The following is a 24,007-nucleotide window of genomic DNA, read 5'->3' as shown; positions in this document are numbered from 1 at the left end:
AAATATTTGAGGATAAATAGAGATTTCACAATGCATGCTATTAGTGACCAACAAGTAGTGTTTCTCTTCTTGAATACAATATAGGAATAAAATGACATCAGTTCAAAACTCCACACGACCGTCGACGGATTGCTAATGTCCTATCCACTGTTTTTATATGTTATTACCCGAAAAATTAAGGAGACGTTTGGATTCGTAATTCATCTCAACTCATATCACTACTGTTCATTACTATTTAGCAACTTTAACTTACAAATCTCACTACTATTCATAACTCATCTCATTACTATTCACAATCCATCTCAACTCATCTCAACTCTAAAAACGCCATTTATTTTGAAGCATACAAATCAAACGTGGACTAGCTAATCCACCTTCCTCATCTTCACACATTTTCTTAGGCATATGAAGTACCAAAGTCCCGTGAGTTTATGAAATGAACAGCTGCAGAAACCACCAACCAAACATATGATATAGCACGCACACTTGACAAACTATTTTCTATCGTGATCTTTTTTTCAGAATAAAATGCAACTCATCTCTTCTAGTCTTGTAACTTCGGTCCCGTTGAAGAAGAATGAAGACACTCCTCTACAATCTCCTGGATCCTTCTCTTCATTAGCTTGTCTTTAACACTCGCAAGCATATTTCGGTAGGACATTTCCAGCCTGTTGAGCTTTGTCCGATCTGCTGCCTCCAACATGTTCTCCCATTCCTTTGCAATGTCAAAAGTACCAAAGTTCTGCAATGAGGCTGGAATGTCTTCTTCTTCAAAAGGTTTTCCAAAAATTGAGCCATGAAGTACGCTAGCATATCGTTCCATTGCAGAAAGTTTTGATTGAAGTAGCTTCATCTCATCCATTGCCAAAGACAATCTTCTTTCTGTTTCTGTGACTCCTTCAGAGGTCTTTGATTCCTCTTGTTTGGAATCTTCCATAAGGGATGGCCATAATACCATAGTGGGAGTAAAACAATTAGCTGTATTACCATTTCCAAGAACCCCACTCTTTCCCCGACCCCATGACCAGAGCTTATATCCATCATGTGCAATGAGAACAGTATGCGCAGCACCACAAGCAACCTGAACTGGATCCTGAAATTTAGGCCTTTGTAGCCCATTACATGAAATTAATAGAGGAGAAAGAGCATCCCCCCGATCAGTACCAGAAAAAGTGGCATCTGGGCATAAGCCAAGGCCCCTCTCCATTCCCCATGACCACACGTCTCCAGCTGACGAAACAACACTAGTATGAAACAAGCCACAGTCGACAGAGATCAGGTATACATTCTGTGGCAACCCTTTCACGGGTTTAGGAAAAAGCTCAGGCTGTGTAGTTTCATGCCCAAGCTGCCCATTATCCCCAATGCCAAATGTCCAGCACAGACTTTCTAGTGTGTCACTTGGTTTCTTTTTGTGAGTGAGCAAAGCTGTGTGAAATGCCCCGCATGCCACCTCATAAACTGCCCAAGGGGAGTCTTCATTAAAAGTTTTAATGATTTCAGGTTTTAGCCTGCTCTCTTTATCCCCCAAACCTAACTGGCCATGGTTGTTGTTACCCCAAGAGTAGCACACTATGTCTTCACCTTTATAAGTCTCTCCAGCACTAACCAAGGCCACAACATGCTCATTTCCACATGCCACCTTGATGACAGTGTGGCCATAGAAATCCCAGACAGGAGTTGGAATGAAACTGCTTACAAGAAAGAAACCACCTTCACTGCTGCTGCTTTCCTGTGGGAAATTGCCCCATATCCAGAGAGCCCCAAGATTATCAATTGCAAGAGACATCATTCCACCAGCTTTGACAGAACAAACCTGAAGTAAACAAAGTGATAATAGCCATACCAGATAAGAACCCAGGCCAGACTTTCCCATGCAACTGCAATATGATGTATTCCATACCTTCAGTGGCACTCTACTCTTTGTTTCCGATTCATCTGTCAGAGAATCAGGAGAGGCCAACTCAATGAAATGCTGCAACAAGTGTGGCACTGTAGCGTTATCTCCATCGACGCCAAGTTGGCCATCCATATAATAGTCAAGGATGTACAGAAAATGTGCCCAAGAGCTAAAAGCAAAGAAAATGAAAATTAGAGATGCAATTTCCATATCTACGTTCCGTCATGTATCCGAATGCAGTGACAGAATACAACCCAGCGCAAAGGATACAGATATTATAACCCCAGCACCAAACGGATCCATTGTCTGCCATTAGACAGAGAGAAAAAAAGAAATCAAAGTTAGGGAAAAGTGGAAAACCACTTCAACGCCCAATTGTATCATTGTTTTGCTAGTAAAAAATTAATGAGCTGAACTCACACATCTGACTGCTGATTATTGTAAGCACAGTTTATTAAGATGGGAGTATCAAACCATGTAGAAACAGAGTCGACAAAATTATAGAGCCTTTTACAAGACCATCCTTTCAATAAATGTGGCATAATACAGTCCCTAATAAAAGATTACATCTTGTGCAGCCTTGGTTATTAATATAAAATAATTTTATATTTTTTCGAGGAGTCACTAGCGTTGCCAAGACTTCAGCCCTAACTTAGTTCAGCATGCAGTTCTGCGGCAACAATCTTTGATGCCAATATGCCAGTAAGAATCCAAAAACTTGCAAAACCAAAAACACAACTGAATATTTCCTAGACATAACAGGAAAGAACAAAAATAGTGCATCTTTCCAAGAACCAGAAACAGCCCAAGAACATTATAGTTGGTAAGCCTAAAAAACGTGAAATCAGAAAGTACAGTAAAGAAAGCATGCAACAAGCCTTATCTTGGTGCATTAGGCCCCATGAGTCCGAATGCCTCCCGCATCAAATTTCAATAAGTGTAAAAATCAAACACTGAATTGGACTTTGCAGCTCGTTGACAAAACGAGTAATTGACAACTCGGACACATTTTTTCAGACTTTTGAATTGTAAATGCGATGAACTTGTTCTCGCAATCACAGCACCATCAGGTAATTCCTCAAGCCCTGATCAATTGCATAAATCCATAGGAAGTTTGGCTAACCTGCAAGAGCAAGACTGTGATAAGCGCCAGCAGCAACGCCCACAAACCTGAGCCGCTCTTCTGTCGATCTTTCGGCACAATCAAAATTGACCCTGACCGGGATAGGCTCGTCGGCTTCTGAACCGGTACCGAGCCGCCCAAACATCCCCCTTCCCCACGAGTACACGCTGCCATCCCCTGCAATCGCCACCCACAATACAAACTTGCTCGCACTCAGAATCCCATTGTTAAAAAAAAAAAAAAAAAAATTGTAAATATGCAGAGCACGATCGGGGAAAGTTAAAACTAGATATCGCAATTTCTCTGGGCCTCACCTGTGAGAGCGAGAGTGTGAGCTTCACCGGCAGCGACTGCAACGACTTTACGGGACAAGTTAACGGAATCATCCATTATTGATGAGTATTAGTGTACAGGACGTCCTGTACTTCAGTAGCAAGCTGAATCTCAGTTACCACGGGACTCGACTCGGCGGTGGTTATCGAACATCGAGACTTCCGAGTTGTGCAACTGCAGTAGTTAAACGGTAATTATCCTGAAGAATCAGTGGCAATTCTTTAATCCGACGAAATTCTCAATAAACAATCGATAAGGGAACGACAGTCGTTTGAGACTTGAACTGCCGCCAATTCATGTTATCCATACCATAGAAATTCATTATATTGATTGTTATAGAATAAATTGTAATAATTATAGGTGTGTTATCATTTATGACTCTACTCGGTCCATTGATTTATTAGGATATGGTCAAGGCTCCGAACAAAACTAAGGGTCCAACGTTATGCCCCAATAGGAAAATGATAAAGTTCCTATTAAATAACAATTTGTATATAATAATAACAATTTGTATATAATTATGTATTAAAATAATATTATTTTAATTTTAATTTTAATTTTTACTTTTGATTTAATGTGTTAAATAGTCTATAAATTATAAATGGATTGTTAGCCTATCACTACCCGTTCCGATACAGAGCAAGCAAAGTAATCAGCGGCATTGACCAACCAATCATAATGCCATCTGAACGAATCAGTAATGATACATCAATCCAACCAATAGGCAATACCCGCACATGTGCCCAAGTATTTGATATTAGGAAAATGAAATTTACAGTAGTAGGTAAATATTATATAATTTTTTTATAAAAAGTAAATAAATATATATTATATAAAAAAATTTATTTTTTTAATAATACATCTCATTTTTTTAAAAAAGAATTATAAATTTACATACTTCACGATTATATTTAAAATTACTTAAATTTTATTGAAATGTATCTAAATATAAATAGATTGAGATATTTTTTTATATGAAATAAGTTAAAATGAATAATTTTTTTATAACGAGCCCATTAATAATTAAAACAACCAAACAAATACTTAAATCTCACGTACATTATTCAGATTCTCGCGGTTGAAAAGAACTGTAAGAAACATTGTACGACCCTGGGAAAACCAAAACAACAAAAATGGGGCATCCCATTTACACACAACGCATTTGAAATCGAGTCAAGTACATTTGGTTATTAAATTCATCTTAATTTATTTTAATTCATCATTATATTTTTTTTAAAAATTTTAATATAAAATATAATAAATAATTTAATTTTTTAAAATTATAAATAATAATAATATTAAAAACTAATACTTTAATAATATTTTATCATCTCAACTCAATTTAACATCTAAACGTAGCCAATCAACAATAATTCGTGTCTATTTTCTCGCATGATGTGTTAACCTTTTGATAGAGATCGATTGATCGATCTCGTTGATGATAATTAAGGAATAAAGAAAAATTGACGATCCTAAAGGATATTGACTTAATGGTAACTAAGATGTCAAACTCTCAACAGGCTATGTACTTTTTATTTATTATTTTTAACAATGGCAAGAATACAAGACTCGTGACTAGATTTCATGTTTTATATTGAATTTACGGCATTCATTATTGAATTACTTGTTGCTTTATTTACAAAATTTCTATATTTAATTTGTTTTTTGTTTTTTTTTTTGGCCTCGTACGTTCCTGTAATATCAATTAATACAACACAGCGGCTTAAGGATTGAAAAATACAAAATAAACATCATTTCCAGGCAAAAAGTTTTACTCTAAACACTTCCATCTAAAATTCTACCTTGTTATATACATGTATTTACAATGGAATGTTCCATAACCTGGCTAGCTTTTGCTAATTATGTTTCTGTGTTAACCAATCACGAGAACTCAACTGCTACAAAGAATCCCACCATCCTCAACAGTTGGATTGTCCTCGCCAACATAAGCTGCCAGGTTCAAATACTTTTCCTGATCAGCCCTATCTCTCCACCTTGCCCGACATATCACACAACTTGCAGACCTCCTTCCCCTGCTCCTTTTCCACTTTAATAAGCATTCTTCATGTATCGGATTATGACATGTCGCACAGATCACAACTCTCTCACCCTTTCCCATCTCGCTGAGGCAAACCGGGCAATTAGTGTCCTCTTTTATATCAATAATCGATTGTGAAGCGTTTTGCCTGGCTTTAAAGAATAGCTCATGAAATCTCTCACGAACCTTAGCTCCTGCAATTACTTCAGGTGATGTAGGCGTGCTAAGTAAGCGATTGAGTTGGCATGGCCGGAGAGTTCTCCTCTGAAAACAAGTATCATCTAGAGAAACACCCAATACTCGAATAAAGACAAATAATATATGTTTGCATGGAGTTGTGTGATCAGGACACGAGCATGAAGGGATGACAGACAACGTCACAGTGTAAACGTTTCCCGTGGCACCCAACACAAAGAAGTTGGAGTCTTTGCGGTGGAGGAGGCTGAGGTGGTGATTGAGAGCTCTAACTATCCGATCTGCTATTGGTTGATGGATGGGTCTGAATCGCAAGGGAGGATGATGGTTGTCCGACGAGGATGGTGTATTGGAGGCAACGGACTCCATCGGGAAGGAAATACCGAAATAAAAGGTTGTTTGTGGTACTTGAAGAGGCAGAAGAAATGTTATAGTTTTGGAAAATTATACGTATGTTAAGGACTTTGTAGAGAAACGTACGTGGCTGAGATTCTTTGTGTAGTAATGAGGGACACGTGAGGGATAGCGGGTGGGTACGCAAGGGAAATAGAAAACGTCAAGGTGGAGAATCCCAAACCTTAAAAACTTTGGCATAGAGTAACCGGTAAACCACAAGGCACGTCTTGGGCAGCGGTATCACAAACGTATGGTGCATCTCGCCGTCGGATAGAAGAAATCGACGTAATAAATAAATAAAAAGAAATTATCATTTTAATTATTCAGAGAATTCGTTGTCAAATAATAATAATAATAATAATAATAATGTAACAGTAAAAAAGATCCCACGATAAACCTCTCTAAAGCCCTCCTCTTGAATCAAGTAGCTTGAAAATTTCCGAGTCTCGTTTTCCAGAACCGAAAAGTCCTAACCCTAAGTTCCAACAGTTATCGCCCGTCTACTTCGATGGCGTCCCGCTGTAGATCTCTCTCACAACCTACAATCTCTTTCCTCAAATCGACATTCACCAAACCCACCCTTAGGCCCAATTCCGCACCTTTTCTTCCCACACTCAAGCCCAGCTCTTCGCTCTCCGTTCCGAGGCAAGCCACTTTCCTTGCTCATTTTGCTCTTTTTTTTTTTTTTATCATTTTAGAATTCATTTTTTGAAATCTCTAACAAACCACAGATTTTGAATTTCAGGTCGATTCCTCCATTGGGTGCTCTTCAGTCTCTGCTTCCTCTCCACACAGCGGTTTCTTCGGCTCGGCTCACCTCGTGCCTCGGAGTTGATTCGAGCAGCTCGAGGTCGTTGTCTCAGGGTATGCTTTGCAGTGCAAACCCAGGAGTTTGATATTCTCCATTGTTTTAGATTTAGTATCTGTAAGCAACTTTTTACTTTTTGATTACGTGAGGTCGGATTTTAAGTTTTCTTGTGTTGTTATTTAATTTATACATATATATATTTTAATTTGACCACATAATCGATTAAATTAATGTTCAAAATTTTTTTTTTTGATCGGTAAAATTAATGTTCAATTTTATCAGTATAAAGTATCAGTGTCACGCGAATAACTGACTTTCGTTGGATTGCCCGTCCCTTGTCTAAAGTTTAATCTGTGTTTTCTTTCTATTTTTGTGATTTTTTTTCTCAGCCATTTGTTTCAATACTGAGAATTCTGCTGAACAATTAATTTTGGGATTCTTTTTGAAATCTCGAGACCTACTAAAATTGATGGTGAGGAACCCATTTCTTTATTGTCTACGTTGAAGGTTTAATTTTTCTGAAAAGATTACACATGCCCTGCTCAAGGAACGTGTGTGTAATGTGTATACACACGCGTGGATGTTTGTAGATATGTATTTATTGGTCTGTCATGAATTATGTATAAAGAAACTTCTACATTCCTGTTCTGCACTTCCCACAGCAGATAAGCATATTTTTTTTGGGTTCAAATATTTCATTTTCTTTATTCTTTATTTTCCTTTGCATAAGAAACTCTTAGGCACTTGGGAATTGGATCGAACTATCTTATAATTGTAAGTTTTAGAAGTCGTCTGGTACCATTCTTGTTGTAATTGTTGTATGCTGCCAGCAGAACATCCAAATGGATTGCTTCTAATTGGGTGGCTAATTTAGAGTTTCAATTTCATTTGGCAGTGTGTATCCCGTCTTTGTTATAACGAGTCACTAGTAGATTGTGTAATATTTTGTGTTTTCTATCGTTGGAACTTGGGATCCAATGGGTGATGCCAAAGAAGGGGAGAGATGCCGACTTCAGTGGAAAGGTTTATTTTGTTGGCATGAAAATAGTCTGAAATGGAACTAAGCTCCTCTTTGCCTTATTGCGGGTGCTTGGGTGAGTGGAATAATCAAATTTCTGTGGCTGTTGAAAAGTCTTCTACTGTGATGGGATCTTTTTCTTTTTCTTTTTCTTTTGTGCTCTCTTTAACCTTATTGTGTTTACTTGAGATCCTTTTGCTGATAAATGAGTTGCAAATGAATTGTGTGTTTCTGATTCATTCTCCAAATACTGTTTTAGGTGGAATCTTTACTTCTCCTTATTCCATGCATGTCGAAATTTATGTGATGTTCCCCATCATGTTTTGGTCATCTTTGATTATGGATTCAACATTGGCTTTTGTTTGGTTAGATTGTGATATCTTAATGTTGAATTGATAAACTATAACGGCCCAATAGAAGGCCCAAACCACATGGTCTATACTCCAAAAGGACTAATCAATGATACAATTGGAGCCCCATTAAAACCTTATAAAGAGCAAGAACTTCTCATTCCCAATCAATGTGGGATCTCATATACCATCTACCCTTATCCTTATGAGGTATCACATAAACTACATTTCAAGAAAAGATGAATTGATTGACTGCCTCATTTGGTTATACAGATGAGATGAGATGAAAGTTGAATAAAATATTGTTAGAATATAATTTTTTAATCATTATTTTTGTTTTGGAATTTGAAAATGTTGAATTGTTCTTTGTATATTATTTAGGAGTTTGAAAAAGTTGTAATGATTAGATAGGATGAGATGAGATGGTTTGTGAAAACAAACCAGACCTAAATCACTGAACTAGCTCCCCTCTCTCATCCCCTTTTTGGAAAATAAGTCTGTGTTTTATAGGAGATCTATATAAATGCTTCTCATAATTATAAAAATATTGGCTATGTTGTTGCCGTGTCCCCGACTAGAAGTAAATGAAAACTCATAAAATGCTGTTAAATGTTCGACCTGACACCGAGCTCAAATTAATAGATTAGAAAAGCTTTTTTTAGCTCTAGGGAATGAGACCAGAGTGTCCATGATTTCATAGTATTGAATTTACGTACTTTCCTTGAACTGACAAGAGCTGGAATAAAAGTTAACAAGCATCCATCCAAAATCCCATTTGGTTGCACCTTTAATATAACCCTCGACTTCTAGTTGGGACAAGTTTCAAATGCAACTCTCTGTTTGGTCTCTATTGGAAATCTACTTCGAATTCTTCTTTTTTCAAAGTCCCATTTGAATGTGAATTCGAAGACAAATCAGTTTAGGAAATCTTTCTTTTTCTTCTTCTTTCGGGATCTTTAGGTCATCAAACACTTTCCCCCTTGACTATGTTTATTTTAGAGTAAGATTCTTTTACTTGCTTTATAAAGCTATATGAGGGTTTAAATTCTGGGACATGCAATGAAGTTGTGGGTCGTTTTGTCTATACTGTTTTCCATGCGGAATTCCAGTATTTCACTTTTTATTTGAAGAACTTCTGAATTCCAGCATTACCAATTTATTTGGACTCAGCTTCAGAATGATATCACTGTTGAAAAATAAAAAGTATAGTTGTGGCAATTACTTATCTTTTTGGTTCTTCTCCATATTTTCATTAGCTATATTTTTCTTTTCTCTAGTCCATTGTCAAGAGGTTCGGATCCATTCCACAAGTAGAAAGTAAAAACCATGCCAAACAGCTTTCTTAAGGATTTATTTGACTTGATGAGAACCTGTTATTTTAGTAATCATTATCATTTGCTAGTTGTGGGTTTTCTAATATATTAATATATATTTTTTCTTTTTGGGTTCAGAACTAGGTCTCAGTGTGCCGCGATAAGAGCTTGAAGTTTAATAATAGTGAGTGGTAGATGGATCAGTCATGTTACTCTACTTGTGCTGAATCCCCTTTTCACCATCTGTTAAGAATCATTTTTGTCAGTTCTGTGTGGCTGGAATATGGCCGCATCAATTCGATTCTCTAGCCATATTGTTATTGCTAGAATTCTCGAGAACTTCTGTTGAATTGTCTAAGCAAGGGTTTTATTGCAGCATCAATGTAACACAATACCATTTTACTGGTGGTCAATAAAAATCCTTTGCAATGTGGTTTCTTGACCTTTTCTTGTTGTTAAAAGAAAGTAATACCCAATTGTTTGTCTTTAAATTAATTTGTCATTATGATAATTATTGATTCTATTTTCATTGGAATATATATATATATATATAATAAATGTTATATATCAGTCACTATTCACTCTCACACCTCACACCTGCAGTTTTTTTTTTTTTTTTTCATAAGATGTGAGAGTATTTTTTATAGGGTGTGAGATAGTGAATAGTAGCTGCTGATAATAATTTTTCTATATATATATATATATATATATTTATCTTCTTAAGGCAACGTGAGGTACTGCAGGTGAGGAAGTGGGGCGGTTTATGGGATAATGTCCCGCAAATGTCTCCCATTTCTTTGAAAAGGGTCTTGGCGACAGTGCCCTTCCCCCATCATGTCTCCAAGATAACGATACAGCTGCATGTGAGACTCTCCCTGCCATTCTCTCCATTTCCCAGTCCTTTGCATCTCTTCTACTTTCACACCTATCATCACCACGTGTAAGAACTGAAAACCACGTACGTCACACAAAACATGATTCATGCACACTCCATGGTCGGTTCATTAATCATCCATGTCTACAATAGAATGGCCAAAAGAAAAAATAAAATTTACTGTATTTTGTGTCCTTAAGCCGAATGTGCGGAATAATTATTAAATTATTTTAGAACACAGGACATGTGATATTAATAACTCTCCCATCTTCTCTCCACTCCTCTCCTCTCTACTTATGAAGAAATTTTATAAAAATAAATATATAAATGCATAAAATTTATTGTGGTATATAAAATATATGAAAAACTCTTTTAATATGATGGAGTGAGACGTGACTCTTTACGAACTTTTGTGCGTTTGCGTTTGCGTTTGGGATAGGCATCATATACTGCACTGACCACTGCATGAGGCAAAGGAAGAGTCATGTGACCACCGCAAACAGCGCTTCCCCTCTCACTCTGTTCATGTATATTCTTCCATATTTAAGACTGAAAACGGCAGTTAAATAAGAGGACGAATCTGATAAGAAAAACTAAAAAATAATAGTGGCTTGCTTGCTTGGACAATAATTGAGTTTAAAAAAGGGCTAAGACTCGTTGCCTATGGATTACCGTTGCCTAGGATCGTGCATGCAGTTGATTGGATCGTCAACTCTAATAATTTTAATAATTATATACCAAAAAACAAAAGATACAAAAAGAAGAGTATAACCGTGCTAATATATTAATATTAATAATAATTTTACATACAACAGTAAAATGAGTAAATACTGCATAATCGCTTGGAAAAAAAAAAGATACATTATTAAAAAATCAATTTTTTTCATATGAATTTCATTTTTATTTACTTTTTTTAAAGCGATTACGCGACGATTACACAATTCACAATTACAAATATTTTTTTTGTAATATTAGTAAGTATGATTAACGATGATAAAATTCAATACTTTTTGAAAAGCATAAACTGAAAAAATAAAATTTGGAGACGAAAAAGAATACACAAACTGCTGCTTCTGACTTCAATTATAAACGGTAAACAACGTGGAAATCTGGTGAGGAATCTGCCTTTTTGCATGCTTTTCTAAATTCCAATAAATGCTAACATGATTCTGATCTGAATGGCAAATTACCATACCAGCGGCTTCAGGCAGTTTTCACTCAAATTCATGTGGATCCAATTCTCTATATATATTATAATCTGCTGATCAAGCACGCACCCTCCACCAAAGCTTCAATTTTGATGCCATGGCATCAGTTTCACGCAAACTACGTCCCTGCATTCAAGATAAATCATATATACAAATTTTAAATGTATAAATTTTACTTTATCATGAGAAAGTATAGAAAACTAACTTTTTCTTGATGCAATCCATATTATTATAAAAATATTTATACATTTTAGAATCACATTTTTATATATGTTTATTATCCTATCTGCCTATTTGCATGGTTTTGTTTTTTTTTTTTTAGAATCACATTTTTCACGGCCAATAAATTATTATCATCCGTTAATTGATCTCTCAAATGATGTCATATTTTTGCTTTTTATATATATATGCATATTCTAAAGTCTAAACACATTGAAAGTATAGACACGTTGAAAGCTAATTCATTCCCATATATGCATGCAGTTACTAAAAAGGAAAAATGAAATTGAGATCAAGAAGATAAATTAGGGAAAAAAAACTGAATTAATTAGGGAAAAATTGGGTTTCAGAATTAATTGCCAAGTTATAAGGCAAAGATCGAAACTCGTGAAAGAACAACACAACAGTGTGCAAAATTCAAAAATTAAGCCTAGAAAAATTAGGAAAATTATAATGAAGTAGTAGTACTTAATTGTCAACTGCTAATTAAAATTAATCTCCCAAAATTAACTGCCGAGACTATCGTGCGAGAATTCTCCTAACTCTTCGTAGCTACCCGCAGCTAGATCAGCTGCCTGAAATCGGGGTCCACGTGTTGGTGTATCAAGTAATCGTCACCGTTGGATACTTCGAACACCATGTTCGGGTGATGAAGGAATTGCTGCTGTTGCTGCTCCTCCTCCTGCTGCTGGGCCCTCAGCAGCTCCTTCTGACGCCGAAGCTCCAGTACCTTCCGGTGTGAATTTGAGTGTTTCGTCAGCATAAATGTTGGGCTAGCTGCCGGACGGTACTCCGGCACTAGCCGGCCTGATTTGTACCTAACCCCACATGCATTACAAAGTGTTTTCGGGCCCATTGGCCCCGTCCGCCACTGCGGCGTCTTATCCGTGGCGCAATGCAGGCATTTCCTACCGTCACTGAGTACTGCTCCTTCGGGACCATCCTTCTTCTTTGGTGTGGCCTTTGCGGTTTTCTTGCCGGAGCTCACGGGTGCCTGATAGACAACATCGGGCTCGGGCGAGGCTGTGGCTTGAGAAAGTACGAGGAGGCGGGACGTCCAGTTGCATGGGGCAGCCCGGGACCGCTTGCTCCTGGCCTTGGCCGGGACCGACATATCGGGGTTGAATATGGGGCTGTTCCAACTGGGCTCGGGTTGGAATTCGCGGCTAGTTTCGGACGCTTCGTCGGTCCTGGCTTTCATGCCAGATATCAGCTGGAGCTTCTGCAAATCCTCGCTGGAGAACGATTCCTCCACGAAATTGGAAAGCCATTCGAGCTCAGCTAAGTCGTCATACTGTAGAAGGAAACCAAAAAACAGAATTTACCAGAATACTTTAAAAATCTCTCTCTGACTCCCTCACACATGCACACATGATATTTTTCATGAACTGCAGAATATTACCGGCTCACAAAGGTCGCTGGAGAAATACTCGTCAGAGTAATTTCGGCACCCGATATCACCGACAAAATTCGGTTCACCCCCCGAAAACGACGAGGAATTGCAGCTGTCGACGACGGTAACAGTGGAGGATTCGATAGAGTTTCCAGCGGCCTTGTCGAGGGTACCGTCGGTAATGACAGCGTCTTCGTTGGAAAAGTCGAGGAGGTCCTCCACAATGAAATGGTCTCCGCCGGCGCCGACAGTTTTATTATCTGTTGAGTGACGCTTTTCGGGCACGTATTGTGGGCAAAATCCCGCGCTCTGGAAAAACTCAGGTGCCTCCATAGGATCTTCGTTTTACGTTATGGGCCAAACAAGGGTTACGGTTGAGAAAACCAGTGAGCGATGAGTGAGTGAAACTGTAGATATCGAGACAGAGAGAGCGAGAAGGGGGGAGGTGGCAAGAAAGAGTTTGAGAAGTTGTGATTTTGTGGCGAGGGAGGGTTTATTTGCGTTTGAAGGGGACAGGCGGACAGCTAAAATGGTGGATTTTGACGAGGAAAACAAAAGTTTTCTTATCTTTAAAAAATAAAAACTGAAAAGAAAAAAAGGGCCAAAAAAAAAAAAGTAATAAATAAGCAATTTAAAAAATACATATAAAGAGGCTTTAATTGTTGTAAAAGAGAAGGGATGGAGATATTTCGTCAAGTTACTTTAGTACCCCTTCTGCTTTTGTCGGGCCTTTAATTGTTTGATTTGCCATTTTTAGCCTTTTAAGTTTAGGGCTGCTTTGTTTACAATTATTTCATCTATTATCATTTTTTAAAATTTTTACGAAAAATATCATAAATAATTTTATTTTTTTTAAATAATATTAAAAAATAATATAATAATAATAATATTTAATTTAACTTTCAGTTTTTATATATTTTAATATATTTTATATTAAGATATATTTTATATAAAAATTATAATAATAAGATGAGATGGATTGAAAGTATTTTTCAATTCAAATAGAACCTTAATCTTAAGTTCAATTTCTTAATTTCCCATTTAAATTATAAGCCTCTTTAATTAAATAAACCTAAAATGACCCACCACCTTAATATTCTGACACAGCGGTGTGTGATTTGCCAGTAATCCGATTAGCAGTTAGCACTCTAATGGGATAAAAGAATAATCACGAGATGTTGTATGGACAAGGTGCGATTCCCTGTGTTTTGCATAAAAAGTGACAGCTGGTCAGAAAAAAAAATGTTAGAAGGTCAAGAAGGTAAATAAATGGCTAATACGTTTCCTTGCGAAGCGATCAAAACGGTTGAAATGTTCAAATCGGTTAGTATTTTTGTAGTTCTTTGGTGGCGTGGTGCAGTGTGTCATGTTTTTGTTCGTTAAAACGTACGGATTCGACGTCGTCGGGTAAGAACGGCCCTCCTAAAACCACCCAATCCGATACATCTTTGGTGAGGGACCACATATTGTCCGAACAGTGAAAATCCAATGCACGTGCATGGACCATGATGCTGATGATCACCCAGTTGTACAACAACACATCACCGACAAGTGAGCTGTACCCGTCATTGGGATGGGCAATTACGGTAACTCACATCGAAACTTTTTCCGCAAAACGTAACTGGGTAACTACGCAGTAATTTAATTTATTATTAAAGACACCAACATTTGAAGTAACGAAGTGTTCAAATTCAACCCCTTAGGAACCGATCCGGCAGGTTTGTCGCTGAGGTTTGTACGTAGACGTGCATCAACCTCCCCCCATAATCCTCAGCTTTTAATTTTCTTCGGGAGACACGCAGTATTTTATATAAATATATAAATATATTATTTTTATCTCTGATATTCTCCCAATATTAAATTTGATTACTGTAATATTTTTTCCACCAGTTGCATGCACGACGGGTACAGTTCACTTGATGAGATGGCCGGTCGGAATCTTCCTAAAGTGTCCTCCCATTTTCAAGCCCAACCTTGCCACGTCAGAATACGAATAAGTTTACACTCCAAACTAGTTTAATTCCATATAAATATTTGGATGATTTAACTTTAATTAGCACACGGGAACAAGATTAAACTATCTACTTATTGCAAGAGTGTAGTGCCATTCAACATTACTAAGCAAGAGACTGTAGTTATGCAATGAAAATACATTTTAATCCCTGGAATTCTTGCATGTGTGCACTTTAGTTAAATCGAAGGTATGAGATGTAACCACGTGGCAGACATAGAAAAGTGCATACCGATTAAATTGGGGCCCTGGTTTGATGCACCAGTCCCTATACGAGTCTTTTTCGTAGAAGGGATAAGGTGACGGTGTAACTATTTATTGCTACGATATATTTTTCTTTTTATTTATTTATTTATTTTAATTTTCACTTTAAAACTTTTTATCTTCAATTGAAAGGAAAGTATGGAATGGAAAGGAAAGGAGAGAGAGGTTGGGACGTTGCTTGACATGGAGGCCAGTTTTTCAATAGCCCGATTTTTATTATTTGAAGCAAAAATTATTTATTTATTTATAATTTGTTTGTTTGACACGTATGAATTGGAGTCCAAATTACACGTGATAGAGATAGGGGGTGGTGTCAGCGAGGCATGTGCATGATTCGCTCGTGTCAAAAGTCAAACGTGACGGTGGTCAATGCCACGCGGCGAGAATCCACTGAGGCTTGCCTTTTCTAAGACGCTTCTACCGGCAGAGTGATAGACGCATGGTCTTTTTATTTGGCTTATACCATAACGTGAGAGCACGTGCCAACCTATCAAAGTTTCAAACCGCATCCTTCGCTCCTTTTAAAAAAGCGATTTCCTTCAAATACAATACTTTATTTATTTATAAAAAAATAATATTTACGATAGCAGAATATATAAATATCGCGTAATTCTTTTAAAAGAATTAAATAAATATAATATTTATGTAAAAAAAATTAACTTTTTAATAATAAATTTATTATTATTTTTAAATAATTAGACTATACTAGATATTTCACGACCATGCATACAAAGAAACAGGAAAGAGAATTTAAGGGTGGACTGGGGCAACTTGGGCTTCAAAGCATCGTGAAGGCCAGCGTCCAAGAAGAACTCAGGCCCGGGCCACGCTATTTCTTATAAAGTTAGAATTGGGCCCAACTGAAATTGGATCCGTAGCAAATTATTGTTTTAATCGTACTAGAGTCGTTTTTGGTCTATAGATGGTCAAGAAGGCAGTGTCAAGTGTCAGTAGGACTGTTTATCCGGATCGGATTTTTCCGGCCCAATCCGAAACTTAGAAAACCAGATTCCGGATTCCAGTTCCGGGTCACCCGGTACTTTTTTATTTTTTTTATCTGAAAATTGTTGTCCATCTCTCATTTATCTTTTTAAGCATCATCAATTCCTATCATTTTCACTTATGAGACATGGGTACATATTAAATATTGTATACGCATATAGCAAGTACTTTGCAAGCTATGCTTCCACTTTTGACATGCATTCTAGTTACTGGCATACTGCTTCATTTTTACCAATGTTTTTTAAAGTTTTTACTATATTTTTTGGAAGCTTTCTATCTTCTGCATTCTTGATAGGTAGAAATTTACTTTCTAGTACATTTGCATTTCAAGAATTTCTAGAAAAAAAAAATTCAAGGAAAAATAAAAAATCAAAACATTCAAACTTAAAAAAAAAAAAGAAAAAGAAAAAAGAGTACCGGATTGTAAATTCGGGTTCCGGATTTTAAGCCCAAATCAATTTGGATTTTGGCCTAAGTTTAAAATTCGGGTTTCAATCTGGATATATCCGAGTTCCCGAACCAAAACCCGGAATAATAGTCTTGGTTGTTAGCCTTTCTACATGGGGGTCACACTAGAGTTTCCTTTTTACTTTAGTATTATTATTCATATTAGGGTTTTGCTATACATCAGCTATTATTCTTTCTCATACTTCACATCTTACTTTTTTTTTTTTAATAGAGTATTGGGTGTTTTTCATAAGGTATGAGATAATAAATAGTGATCGATGAGAACAATTATTCTTAAGTTATAATGCCAATCATATTTATCAATTTATTACCAAGTAATAATATCAACAATTGTGAGGTAAGCAAACGTCGAGTAATCATTTTGAAAAAGAGATATTCACTATTAAAAATTTATTTATTTTTTCACGTGAGTCATATATTTACTCATTTTTTTTTTAAAGATTATGTAGTACTTGTGCATTCCATTATTATAAATACAATTTCTTTTTATTATCTTTTAAACAATTTTATATGTTAATTATTTAAATTTATAAATATTAATAATAAACAAAAAAACTTTTCTTTTTGTGAAATGACGTAGATAGCCAAAATCAAGAATCGCAATATCTACCTAATGAGAGGTCTAGACTGTTAAACACTTATTTTTTTTATAAGAAATAATATTTGTAATCTTATAGCGTGTAAATATCATGTAATTTTTTTAAAAAAAAGTGTGTAAACATGAAATTCATAAAAAAAAATTAATTATTTAATAATAAACCATATTTTTTTTCAAAATAATTACACTGCGTATGTACATTCTATAATTATATTTAACATTACTATTTTTTTATAAAGTGGTACTAGTGTGTCGCCCAGTTTTGACCGATGGGTGTGTCCATTAATACAAATTTTATATTATATTTTATTTTATTTGTAATATTTTTTAAATATTTTTCAAAAATTAAAAAAAAAAACTAATATATTAAAAGTCACTTTTTTAACCATTAAGCTAAAAAAAATATTAAATACATGTGTAATCAAAATAAGAGAATACACTCACGTGACATAATAGTATTTTTTTAAAACGACTACTCTCAAAATCAGTGCCTTATAATTTTTATTTTAAAAATATAAGAATGGAAATAGTAATAGACAAACACAGCCAGCCTAATGACTTATTTGGAACTAAATTTCATCTTAAAATTTTCATTTCATTTTATTTTTAAACATATTTTAAATATAAAATTCTTAAACTAATCATTACTTTTCAAACTTTTAAACAAAAAATTATATACAATTTAATTTTTTTTAATTTTTAAATAAAAATAATATTATAATATATTTTATTTAATTTTTCATCAATTCTTTTCCGAAACTCAAAAAATACTCAACTTATTACTGTTCAAAATTATCATCTAACCTCTCGAAACGAATGTGTTTTTTTCCTCGGAGCGAACAGTGTGATTGAAACATCCAACCCCGACGGACAAAGTCTTCAAACGGACGAAGATCGAGCGCCAGAGAGAGAATGGAGAAGAAGCGTAGTCCGATAGAATGGTTAAACCTAATGGTCTCAGAACCCTATTATCTATTCCATTTTCTTGCTTTCTTCTCCTACTTGGTCGTCCGCAGCTCCGCTTCCCCACTTCTCTCTCCTCGCCTCACTCATCATCTCCTTTATCGGGTACTCTCTCTCTCTCTCTCTGAAATTGAGAACTTGTACTACATTTGCCATGATCTTGACCTTGGATTTTTTTAATTCCTCGACTTTTCATCCCTCTCTTTCCTTTCAATCTATAGGAAATTCAAGCAATTCTGGCATTTTCTTTGTTAACTGTTGTAAAGGTATGGTTTTTTCCTCTACTTTCTCTTGAGTGTTTTTATATTGCTATGCAATGTAGCATTTGGTCAATTTTGAAGAAAAGAAAAACCCAATTTTATAGTTTACAAATTAAAGAGTCCGCATTTTACCTCTGCTTCTACTGAAATTGTCTTATGCGCTTAGACAAATGGTTTCGAAAATTATGTGGCTTTTAAGAACGCGAGTTGGAAGGTTATGGACTAAAGCTTGCATTATGATTGGATAAAGTAGCTAGGATTTTAGGAAAGTTTTTTTTTTTGGTCTGTTTCCTTTGACATAAGGATCACTTGAACTTTACCGTAAGATCTCTTTCTGGTTGCTAACTTCTGCCATTTGTATGCTTGCAACAGATGGTTAGACAAGAAACCTGGGAGGCCTTTATTGCTGATATGCTGTTTTTTGCAAAGGTGATCATCTCACTATTTCCTGTTTTTGCTATTTCTTAACATATAAGCGAGTAGATTCAATATTTATTAGTCTGAATATTCTCTGTTGAAGTAAGAAAAGATAAAATTTAGGAAGCATTAATGCGGGTTAACTATTAGATAATGGATTAGGCGTGTATATTTAACCTTTATTTGTACAAAATACATGCTTCTGCAGGAAGGATGAATAGTTTTCTAGTGTTGCCAGTAGTCAGAAAAATGTATTTTTTGACATCAATTTCCTCTAAAAAAAAATTGCCCCCCCCCCCATTGTCTATTTTCAGTATGGTAATTCTTATATCGTATTTTCTAACCCGAATGGCAGTTTCTGTCAGGTTTTTCTTCTCGCTCTTGCTTTAGTAATGGATTACAACTTGGCACTTTGGTACTTGGGAATATTTTTTGGTAGGTACATTTTTGTATTGTATTTAAAAGGGAAAACTTGTTGACATATTTGATATTACATTTGGCCCCTAGTCCTAATTACTTTTGCAAAAGTTCTTTGAATTTAATATGATTATATCATGACAGCAGTCCTCCAAACCCCTCTCTATGGTATTATGTACTCCTTTAATCTGATAGTATTCCAGTTATAAGAATTTGAGGATTTCTGTTTCAATTAATTGGAATGAAAAAATAGTTAGACTTAGAATACATGGCGAGTCAAAATGCTTACATACAAATAGATTTGATAATGTCGATGTGAATGCTTATATATATTTTTTTTGCGTTTCTTTGCAGTCATATATATTCTAACTCAACAGCCTGCCTACCAAGGATTAGGTAAGGAGTAAATTTGTGTTTTCTCCCCATCTCCTCAATATAGATTAACATCAATAACATCAATAATATTCTTGTTATTATCATTGTTGGGGCAAGCTTTTGTTGACATGTGGTCAAGGATGCTTTGCTTCACAATGTGAGAAACTCAATGTTTGTTTTTTTTTTTGTTTTCCATTTAATTGACGCCTTAGGTACTTCGAGTAAATTAACACCATTGCAGTTGGAAACTTTGCTGACAGAGGGGAACACATCAAGATTCTGGCTGGTTGGTTCTAAGGACTTCTCAGAATTCACATTGTTTTCTTTTATTGGTAAAAATATTATCGATATTAATGAGGAAAATAGGCATAATTCATATTTTTTGACCATTTCGACTAGGCTTTCATCCTGATAAATTAACAGCACATGCAACTTTACACGAGAGGTTTCTAGAGGCATCTTTGTCTGGAGTGATTCCGGTACTTTCTGCTAGAGTTTTCCTATTGGCTAGAAACAGATGTCATTTTCCAGTTCATCAAATTCAAAACATTAGATAGACATGTAGGTTAACAGAGAGAGGATTTTGGCTTCTTGGCCACCAACTTCTACTTTATATTGCATAAAAAATGTCCAATAACTGTATGAAAAGGAGGTTAGAAAACCTTGGTGAGGAGATTGAAATCCTAAGAGAGTTTAGGTATGGAAGAAAACTTGGTTGACAAGTAGTTGAGGAACTGGCTTAGGTTTTTCATTGTTATAACTTATAGGTCTGGATGTTCACCTGGTAAAGGGTTTGCCAGGTCCGAAAAATGGGTTTTGCTTTGTTCTGTTCTCTCCATACAAGATTTGCCACCAAGCTAAGATGGACACATACCTATTCTGTCACTGGCAAGCGTTTTCACCCTATCTTTTTGTAGGGATCTCCTAGGTGTTTAGTTGACATTGTAAATAGTTAAGGATATGAGAATAACACTGCACCTTTCTGGAGGCCCTCACTTGCCCACTAAGGTACTGGTCAGTCAGGCCTAGGCTATCAGATTGGTTGCTTTCTACTGCTTATTTATGATATGCTTACAAATACCAATCATTTATTGTCTTTGTTAAGATAAATATAAATGATTAAATCTACTTCTTCCTATCAACTTAAACTTTTGGGACAAGTAATGATTACACATGGTATCAGAGTAGAAGTTTCGAATTCGAACCTTGACTCTACACTTCACCCATTTAATTAAAGATTCCACGTGTTAGGCCCACTTTTTGTGGGGGAGTTTGACCCACACGTGATGGGGAGTATTAAGATAAATATAAATGATTAAGGGGATGCTAGGGGAATGGGATGAGATGAGAATTTTGTAAATAGTTTGTGAATAGTAGTGAGATAGTTTGAGTTAAGTATTTATTGGGTTTTGGAAAATGAGATAGAAAAATTGAATAAAAAATATTATAAAGTTAAAATATTGTTATAATATAATTTTTGTTTTGGAATTTGAAAAAATTGAATTGTTTTTTGTTTGGAAATTTAGAAAAATTGTAATGATCAGTTTGAAATTATTTGTGTTTGAATGATGTTTTTGGAAAGGAAATGAGATGGGATGAGATGCGACGGAAATTGTTTCCAAACATCCTTTAAATCTACCTCTTCCTATCATCTTAAGTTTTTGGGACAAGTGGTGATTTTATAGACTTCTTAAGATAATGATAGATTGCAAACGAGGCAGGTTGCTCAATGGGCTTCCACTTATGCCTTTCATCCCCTTATTTTCAACACCCCATTTCTACAGATCCACCTGATTCCAAGTAAGGCTATATGATTATAAAAAACCCCACAGATGGGCGGAACCAGAAAATCTGGTTTGGGGGGGCCAAGTTAAAAATAATTTTTTTTTTGGGGGTGGGGAATACTAATTTTTATGTAGTCTATTTTATAAAAACACATTTCAAAACTTAATTTTCATCAAATTTTGAAAATTTTGGGGGGGCCTAAGCCCCCCAAGCCTCTTAGTAGTTCCGCCCCTGCCCACAGAACGTATAGAGGAGTTTATTACTGGTTAACCTATTAGGTTAATACTTAATACTCAAGATGATGGTATATGTTCATTTGGTGTGTGAACTTTTTTCCCCTCATTTCTTGAAAATTTTTTAGATGATTAAAGAACTTTATATTGCAGGTAGAATTTCGTGCATCATTTTCACCCGCTTGCATACGCACTAGTCAGTGCTTTCCAGAGCTCTCCATTACGTATGTTTTTGCACCTTACATAGATCACAATAAAAGAAATTCTCTTCTCAGCAACTCCGAGTTGTGAAACAGTAGTGTTGTTGTGTTGCAGTAATCGATATAAGCTGGTATCACCAAATTATATATGTGCTTATGCTTCCCTATTGCAGATACTCGCACAAAAATTTATCTTTTGGAATAGTTGATATTGGAATCTTCCCAAATGCTGCTGAAAAATTTGGAATATATCTTGGTGGTAAAATAAGATTAGCTCAGAAGCTGTTCAATTACTTTCAGTTTCACCATCTACATGTATCTTTAGTTATTTTAAGATATCGTATGGGGATTATGAACTTGCAGGGAGCATGGATCAACTTCCTACATATATCTTATTTGAGAATGCAGTTGAGGTTTCACGCATTCCACATTTGGATTCTGAAGCAAAATCTTCTCCTCCCATAACTAAGGTTCTTTCTGGCACTCATCTTAGTTCAGACTAATTCTTTTCAATGGCCGTAACCAAACCTCTCCTCTTCATCCTCATGATGTTATGGGGCTGTCAGTTCTGACCTCTTTGAGTTGGTGGTCAATTTCAGTCTTTCATTTTGGTAAAAGTTTCTATTACTTTTTCCATGCATGAGGGCTTACTGCTCTCCGCTAAGGGATTGAAATCCTAGCCCTAAGACTCTTAAGTTATCAGACACTTAAAAAGTATGCTTTCTATTTCTCATATATTTGGGTAAGAAACACTATCTTGTGGTATATAACTTTGATATAGAAGATCCTTTTTTTTTTTAAGTGTAGAAGATGTTAGGGACGGAAAAGTGAAGCTCAGTTTAAAGAAAACAATATTGATGCCTAGATAAACCATTTAATTCAGCTGGATTAACTAATGATATACTGGTGTCTGAATAATCGTTGACATCAAAATAATCGTCGGAATATGAAAATTGTTATGTTTACCATCAAATTACACTTGGCCTGCATTGTGACTTCATGTGCAAGCCATAATAAGGCTTGATTTTGAAACAATCATGACTTTAAATTAACTCATGTATATGTTGAGGTGATATAAATTATTAATCATTCACAACCCGATTGTATATGTTGCAGAGACTTATTTCTCGACATTTTGAGCTTGATCTGCGCCTCCTTGAGTATGTAAAGGGCAACTAGATAAATTTGCCAGTGATAGCGTGCTGTGCTGTACTCTAGGCGGTCTCCATTCTGAATGGTATGTATTCTTGACTAGCTTTGAGATGTAAAGAACACAACGAATTATTCAGTCCAGTTTTGTTTTATAGTTTTTATTCTCCTCCTGTTGTGCGGTGCAAGACTAGACTATATTTGGAAATTGGAAAACTACAACTATTGCCTTATTTTGTCCTACTATCAAGTTGGGAATTGGAAATTGATGTTGATATTGAAGTTGTTTGCTTAAACTTAAACTGACTGGATAAAAAGATTACTTGTCTTAGTTCGATCCCCATCCCCCTTTTAATTGCTTCTTAACATCGAAACGTTCAATTTTTTTTTATATTCAAACAGGAAAGATAGCAAAATATTAAAAAATGAGATGATTATAATGGAAAACTAGTAATTTAATTATTTTTATAAAAATATTATAAAATGAAGATAAAACCTCTAATCATTGAACCCACAATCCATATAACAAAAAGATACAATATGCCTCAACCACGTCCCATAATACAAACCCAAATAAAAGATAACCCACAAATATATGCCCAAGTGGTGAAGACTTTGGTCTTGGAGTATCACTCCCTTCAAGATCCAAGGTTCAACACTTCATGGGTGCAAACAATCATTTGGGGTCATGCCTCTC

General features: G+C 35.6%; 5 protein-coding genes across 5 annotated transcripts; 2 read left to right on the top strand and 3 right to left on the bottom strand.

The window, feature by feature from the left end:
- Positions 1-249: 249 nt before the first annotated feature.
- LOC109009487 (ultraviolet-B receptor UVR8) lies at positions 250-3,633 on the bottom strand. The gene is made up of 5 exons (XM_018989961.2): positions 3,338-3,633; positions 3,024-3,200; positions 2,171-2,206; positions 1,904-2,028; positions 250-1,816 (listed from the first exon to the last, which is right to left on the bottom strand). The coding sequence occupies exons 1-5, from the start codon at positions 3,411-3,413 to the stop codon at positions 545-547; spliced, it is 1,686 nt and encodes a 561-aa protein (XP_018845506.1). The 5' UTR covers positions 3,414-3,633; the 3' UTR covers positions 250-544.
- A 1,309-nt stretch (positions 3,634-4,942) lies between these two features.
- LOC109009431 lies at positions 4,943-6,010 on the bottom strand. The gene has a single exon (XM_018989886.2). The coding sequence runs from the start codon at positions 5,956-5,958 to the stop codon at positions 5,248-5,250; it is 711 nt and encodes a 236-aa protein (XP_018845431.2). The 5' UTR covers positions 5,959-6,010; the 3' UTR covers positions 4,943-5,247.
- Positions 6,011-6,373: 363 nt separating this feature from the next.
- Positions 6,374-9,918, top strand: LOC109009486 (protein NONRESPONDING TO OXYLIPINS 2, mitochondrial). The gene is made up of 3 exons (XM_018989958.2): positions 6,374-6,630; positions 6,731-6,849; positions 9,613-9,918. Exons 1-3 carry the CDS (start codon positions 6,494-6,496, stop codon positions 9,636-9,638), a joined length of 282 nt encoding a protein of 93 aa, XP_018845503.1. The 5' UTR covers positions 6,374-6,493; the 3' UTR covers positions 9,639-9,918.
- A 2,158-nt stretch (positions 9,919-12,076) lies between these two features.
- Positions 12,077-13,753, bottom strand: LOC109009485 (GATA transcription factor 12-like). The gene is made up of 2 exons (XM_018989957.2): positions 13,178-13,753; positions 12,077-13,069 (listed from the first exon to the last, which is right to left on the bottom strand). Exons 1-2 carry the CDS (start codon positions 13,499-13,501, stop codon positions 12,338-12,340), a joined length of 1,056 nt encoding a protein of 351 aa, XP_018845502.1. The 5' UTR covers positions 13,502-13,753; the 3' UTR covers positions 12,077-12,337.
- A 4,557-nt stretch (positions 13,754-18,310) lies between these two features.
- On the top strand, positions 18,311-23,592 carry LOC109009483 (thioredoxin-related transmembrane protein 2). Its single transcript, XM_018989956.2, has 10 exons — positions 18,311-18,579; positions 18,696-18,740; positions 19,107-19,163; positions 19,517-19,586; positions 19,923-19,964; positions 20,156-20,229; positions 22,115-22,185; positions 22,335-22,420; positions 22,525-22,631; positions 23,278-23,592. Exons 1-10 carry the CDS (start codon positions 18,424-18,426, stop codon positions 23,338-23,340), a joined length of 771 nt encoding a protein of 256 aa, XP_018845501.2. The 5' UTR covers positions 18,311-18,423; the 3' UTR covers positions 23,341-23,592.
- The last annotated feature ends 415 nt before the right edge of the window (positions 23,593-24,007 follow it).

The sequence above is a fragment of the Juglans regia genome, chromosome 11 (assembly GCF_001411555.2).
Source record: "Juglans regia cultivar Chandler chromosome 11, Walnut 2.0, whole genome shotgun sequence".
Classification (NCBI taxonomy): Eukaryota; Viridiplantae; Streptophyta; class Magnoliopsida; order Fagales; family Juglandaceae; genus Juglans; species Juglans regia.
This window is presented reverse-complemented; position numbering and strand designations above follow the sequence as displayed.